This window comes from Berghia stephanieae, chromosome 4 (genome assembly GCF_034508935.2).
Source record: "Berghia stephanieae isolate SIO BIC M18660-M18661 chromosome 4, UCSD_Bste_1.3, whole genome shotgun sequence".
Classification (NCBI taxonomy): domain Eukaryota; kingdom Metazoa; phylum Mollusca; class Gastropoda; order Nudibranchia; family Aeolidiidae; genus Berghia; species Berghia stephanieae.
Window position 1 is genome coordinate 56,606,401 of NC_088363.1, and position 6,425 is coordinate 56,612,825.

The following is a 6,425-nucleotide window of genomic DNA, read 5'->3' on the forward strand; positions in this document are numbered from 1 at the left end:
AATGGCATTGTTGACAGTGGTTGTTTCAACATGAATGGGGAGGATATTCACCAGTCTATGTATGGCATGCACAGACACGATGCTGAGTTCATGTCATCAGAAAGTCTCTCTAGTGGAAGTGGCCAAAGTTCTGGGGACAGCACGGAGAATGGTGCATTTCTTTCTAATTTTTCTGGTATGAAGCGATCTCTGGATGACGATGATGATAACGATGATGACATTGATGACGATGAAAATACAATGCAAGGTGTAGAGGAGGCTATAGGTTATCCCAACTGCAAGCGCAGATGTTTTGGTGAGATATTTGTTTATGTCATCTCAGTAAATACCCATTGTTGAAATGCTCTTAGGATCTACATATATAATTTGAACCATACCCCTATGTCTCACTGTTTCTTGGGGGCAAACTAAAATATTGACTGTCCCATAATCTTTTTACTGGCATTGAAGTAACATAAAAGAATTGCAACAAGAAAAAAAAATTGTATTGCTTATTGAATTGTTGAATGTTTTTTTTTAATAGGAATGTGACGAATCTTGAAAAACTTTCAGAATCCTATATGCACCTGATTGAAATATTTGGATTAATGTATTAGACATCGGTTTTAGGACAATATTTAACCCTGAAATATATTTAACTCCAGAAGCAATAGCTGTAGTTAGATGCTAATAAAACCCTAGATGCGACGTTCAATGTCTTCATAATGAAAAGAATTGGGTTTGAAGTCTAGACTAAGGATCTGTCTGAAGTAACACAAAATGGAGGAAGCTAACAAAGTTCATTTTCATAAGTTTACCTGTCTTAGCAGGACATTTGGGGTCCCAAATAACTCCATTGGTAGAACACTGGAGTATCATGGAATGGGAATAATAACAGTCTCAGCTTCAGCAGAGTTTTTTTCTGACACTAATTACCACCCCGCAACTGGTATTGCGATAGAATAACCTATAATTTTTACTGTACATTTCAAGCCACAGACGAAATGGCTTTAATCTCCCGATTCCATCAGCCATTTGCTCTTAATAAATCAGGAGAAATTGTTTGTTTGAGCACTTTTCTTTCATGACTTTGTCTATAGCTTTAATTAAAAGTTTTTCTCTGGCTCCAATATTGTTATTTGTGATTCTATATTTTGAAGATCTAATTGATACAGGTCTCTATAGCATACACAGATTTCAATTTTCTCAAACTTTAGAAAAGCTTAAGTGAAAGTGACAAAACCGTTGACATATTGCTTTCATTTAGAAGAATTACATAGCGACCAACTGTCCTGATCAACTAGAGTCTGATTTGGCAATGTAGTGAAAAATGAAAAAAAAAAAAAAAAGTGGACTTTTTGTGTATGGAAATGACCCTGTGTGTCCCAGGATTATGCTTTTTTGACTAGCAAATGAAAACAAGAAACCTGGGTGGGGTTCCCGACCTCCATATTGGGCAGTGAGGTACTTGCTATGTCTTCTATTCCCCTGTGTCTGTTTTCCAATAGCTTTCTGTCTTTGACTTGGAATGAGATTACTTCGTTTTCTGCTGACCCTGGCGAAGTCCTTGGTTGGAAGGGAAACAGTCGAATGTATAGTTATAGTTTTGGGAGATGATCTTTTTTTCCTTGTAGATCATCTCTCGGTTATGTACTGTTATTTATTTTTTTTTTTTAACATGTAATTTGTAAACATTTGAGTGTATCCCTCTTAGTGGGATATTGTGCTGGTGTCTGGGTGAGACTTTTAGGTGATCTCAAACTAAGTACTTTGATAATGTGCTCTTGGAATCTATATCTGTCCCCTATTTGAACCATTCCCCTTTTAATTGTACTTCTAGAATGTTTTTACTATCCAATTTTCTTCCTTTTTATTGGTGCTGAGATGACCTAAATGTGTTGCAATCACCGTAAAACCATTAAAAACAAAACAAGAAACATACAAAGCTTGAAATATAGTTTATATTATATGATAGTCCAAACATACTGTTGTTTAGGGGCATGATGGTAGTATGTATTTTGTTTCGTGTTTTTGCTCTTTGAAAAGTTGACCACCATGGAATTAAGTATTTCATTATCAAGATACCGTGTTTCTGCTAGTTTTTGATTATGAGCGAATTTCAGTTGTGATATTAATGTTATGGCCTTAAACTTCAAATGTTTTTTATTGTCTCTCATACAGTAAGTACATTTGATGGAGTGGAGTCAGAGAAATATGGAAATGCCAGCAACAACAACATACTATCATCTTACAATGCTGTACTTGCTATGAGTTTGGAACCATTGAAAACGGAGAAAGGTATGGGGTGTTACGATGTTAAAAGCGCAATTTAAATGGGGTCTCTATAGCCTAGTTGGTAGAGCACTCGCTTCACTCGCAGCGGGACTGAGATCAAATCAAGGAGAAATTTTTTTAAAAATTCTGAACCCTCCCCCCTCTCCGGTTCACCCAGCAGTGATTTGGTAGCTGGGTCTGTTTGATCTGATGAAAGTACTTTGTGGTAGACTAGCATCCTATCCAAAGGGTTGCAAGCAATTGCTATTGTCCATTTCACACTATCGATACAGGGATAAACTATGGTTCTGAAGGACAACTTTATAAGCCTAAATGTTAACAGATTATGGAGCTATGACTATTGTTTATTTGCATAATCTGAGTAGGCAGTGCAGAACTGTGTATGAATGTTCTTCCATCTGAGAGTATTTATCATTTTACACTTTCTGGTAACATCCGTTTTAAAAATTATTATTATGTTTTTTTTTTCCTCATGAATTTAATGGTACTGATTTTCCTCTTTCATCTTGCCTACCCTCACACCCACCCCATTCCCAATTTTTAGGCTGCCAGAATTCATCAGTTCAAGAGCACCAAGCCAGTGTTTTGGCAGAACAGGGATATGACAGCTCAATGATGAATTCATTTAACAATTTCTTTGTGTGAATGGATGTGGTGTTGTACTCCCAAATTTTATAACCTTTTTGCAGATACCATCGATTCAGCAAAATCATTATGAGTGTGGTAAATTTTGCTTGAATTTCAGCACTTGCCATTGAATTGATGGTTTCACATCATGGGCTGATCAATCTGTCCATCTTCTTTGTGTGAACACATGTGATGTGTTCCCAAAGATTATAACCTTCTTGCAGGTGCCATCAAGAATTCCGCAAAATCATTTTGAGTGTGCTAAATGTTGCTTGGATTTCAGTATTTTCCATTGAATTGATGGCTTCGCATCATGGGCCGATCGGTCTGCCCATCTCCACAGCAAGTTGTCATGTTAATATCTTGTGTGAACAAATGTGACGTGTTCTCAAAGATTAGAAAAATGTTGCTTGGATTTCAGCACTTGCCATTGAATGGATGGCTTCACATCATGGGCTAATTGATATGTCCATCTCTACAGCAAGTCGACATGCTAATTTCTATCTCTGAACAGATGTGATGTGCTACCTTCAAAATCATTTTGATTGTGCTAAATGTTGCTTGGATTTCAGCATTTTCCATTGAATTGATGACTTCACATCACGGGCGGACCAATCTGTCCATCTGTACAGCATATCGTCATGTTAATGTTTACCACATCAATTGGCTTTACTTTGTCTCTGGCATGAATGAATGGAGAAAATGACAGGGATGGGGGAACTTTTGTAATGATGAATCTCATTACACTTCTTAGACTTGGTCAGTTATACACAAATGATGAAGTGAAATGATTATATTGCATTTAGTTGAGTTGAGTAAGTCCTATTTGCAGCTTTTTATCAAAGTTAATTTTTTAATTCATTTCCATTGAATTACTCAAACAAGTCTTAAAGAAATTTTGAAGCTTTTATGAAAAAGGTTTTAATGTTTTAAAATTTTGTAGTAGATCACATGAGTATGGAAAGATGGGTATTGTTTTATTAATAGTTTTGCCTGCAATTGGAACAAAGATGGTGTGTTTGAGGAAGCGCATTCGTCACATCTTTATTCCATGTTTTGAAATATGGATGAAAATAGTTAAGCATAAAATCAAAATCAAAATCAGAAGAAAAAAAATATCTTTAAACCTCATTTATTTTACAATGGTTTTGAAATGTTGATATTTACCATGATTAATAAAGGTAATTCCAGTTTGCTGAGTAAATGACCATGGATCTATTCTAGTCTACATGGTCTCAGTGGTTAATTTGGTTGAGTGCCCAATTTACAAGCAAAATAGTACTTGTCTATTCTGGGTTCAGTCCAGGTTGTTTTTTCCATGACTCCACTTACCTCCCAGAAGTTTTTATGTAACTGAGGCTATTAGATCTGGCGGAGAGTACTTTGCACTTGACTTGTCAAAGGTATCACGCTATTGTAACTGTACGCTGAATGCTTTAGAATTTGTGATAATTTTCTGCTTCATTGGTCCTTATGAATCTAGAAGACCACAACTACATTGTTGGATATGCAATTCTGCGACTTTAATTTTGATATGGTGATGGTATTTTTTTAATGAAGACTTAATAAAGCATCTTAGATGCCAAAATGTATTTGTATATAATTCTTGTTGAGATTGTAATAGGTGTGAAACTACAATATATTTTAATAGGTGATTGTATATAAGATGTAGCATTTTCAATATTTCATAGATGTGCTTTGTTTGTAATATCTTTAAAAAATAATTGACCCCAATGGTATCTTTCAACCTTCTTTATTATTGGACTAAAAAGTTCAATCTTGCTCTGTCTTTAATTCCTTTAAATTTCCCTTTCCATATTGCATTCTTACCTTTGCTAGAAATTTGATAACTTGGTTTAACTTGGTTTTGCCCAATCACTGCCTAGGGTCTTTGACCGAGAGGTTAACTGCCAAATGGATATATATATATATTTTTTTTTCTTTTAGTTAAGGGGAACTTTTTGTTAGGCTCAGTTTGATTTTAGATTTTGCTTACTGACATGTGCCAGTGTCTGAATGGAAATATTAGACAATTTCATTCTGGACACATGGTTAGACTACTCGTGGTATCTAATTATGATCTCTATGCAAACTAGTCACCTTTGTCTTACTTTAGTCTTTTGTATTTATCAAAGTTCAGATTTTCAATCTTTTGACTGTACTGAAACCTTCCAATTTTAAATTCTTTGAAATATAGTAAGTACTATAGAACACCAAAGGATAAAATATATATTTGACAATCAAATTCAACATAGAATATCTGCCCATTCATTATCAAATATTTTTGAAGCAGAAGGCTTTAAATATATTCATTATACATGTTTACAGAAGAAAATGTTTTTGCTATTTAAGTAATCATTTTGTAATGAGTCTTACCGTTTGTTCTGCATGATTTTGTTCAGAAAAATATATTATAAAAAACTCTTAGCATGAAATTTATGACACCAAAATGTTCCGTAATAAATGTCTATAAAACACTGCCCCTCTTTTTTCACCCCCCCCCCCCCCACTTACGGATCTCTAAAATCATATTTGACAACTTAATTTTTACGTTCCACCAATAATAATTGGACTCATTTGACTGTCTCAGGAATCCATACAAAAGCAGTGACAGGATCTTTTTATAATGTGGGCCATGTGTGGAACATCATTTCACAGTGATTTAAAACCTCAATCATTTTCTGCATTTGAGAAACCTATGAATAGATTTCTTTTTTATATACAATTTTTAAGAAATGATCTGTATTGATTTAACGCTCCACTTATGGAGTCAGGAAACCAGCTGCTTGTTGACGAAGAGTTATATTTGTTCAAAACTCAACGTTGAGAATGAACAAAACAAATATGTCGATGCATGAAATCAATTGCTTTTTGCTCTTGTTTCTTTTTTGTTTTTGTTGCACACCGCCTTAGACTCAACACTGCCTTACTTCATTTGTGTTACGTTGATGACTTGATTGTGAATAATGTGTCGGATGAAGAAATATTGTTCAGTGTATATTTTTTTAAAATGACATATTTTATCTGAGATTCAGCAAGATGTCCTTTTTCAATTTCCTAGTTTTGAGTTGAGTTTCATCTTGTACTTATTGAATTCATGCAATGTTTGGGGATTTTTACTGTTTACAAATATTTTTATGCATCTCTTTTACTAGATTATAAAACTACAATTTGTTAATCTGACGCAATTCAAAAAATTTCTGTCGTTTATAACACTTATTATAATGAATAAAATACTCATTATTATTTTATACTTTTCTCACCCTGGGACTAATTTTTAGTAATACACTAATGCAGTCATTAGTCACGATCAGATCTTATCCAGCCAAATAATTGATTTTTTTTCTTTGTAAAATTTTATGGTTTTAATCGGAGGGGAGGAAGATTTTTGAAGTATATTTACTCTAAAAGATGACGATGATCTCACTGCCGTTATTTATGTTAATTTTTTTTAAATTAATGGACTTAAGTTTAAGTTTTACTCTGTTATTAAACGGAAATAGTACATTAAATGCGTTGAATCA

General features: G+C 34.0%; 1 protein-coding gene across 1 annotated transcript in view; it reads left to right on the plus strand.

The window, feature by feature from the left end:
• The window catches only part of LOC144970875 (uncharacterized), a 15,875-nt gene extending 9,450 nt beyond the window's left edge, over positions 1-6,425 (plus strand). Inside the window, exons 4-6 of the mRNA XM_078910999.1 lie at positions 1-295; positions 2,161-2,277; positions 2,819-6,425. The exon at positions 1-295 is cut by the window's left edge and continues 271 nt beyond it. Of these exons, the coding sequence (XP_078767125.1) occupies positions 1-295; positions 2,161-2,277; positions 2,819-2,919 (513 nt within the window). The 3' untranslated portion in view covers positions 2,920-6,425. The remainder of the gene's footprint in view (positions 296-2,160; positions 2,278-2,818) is intronic.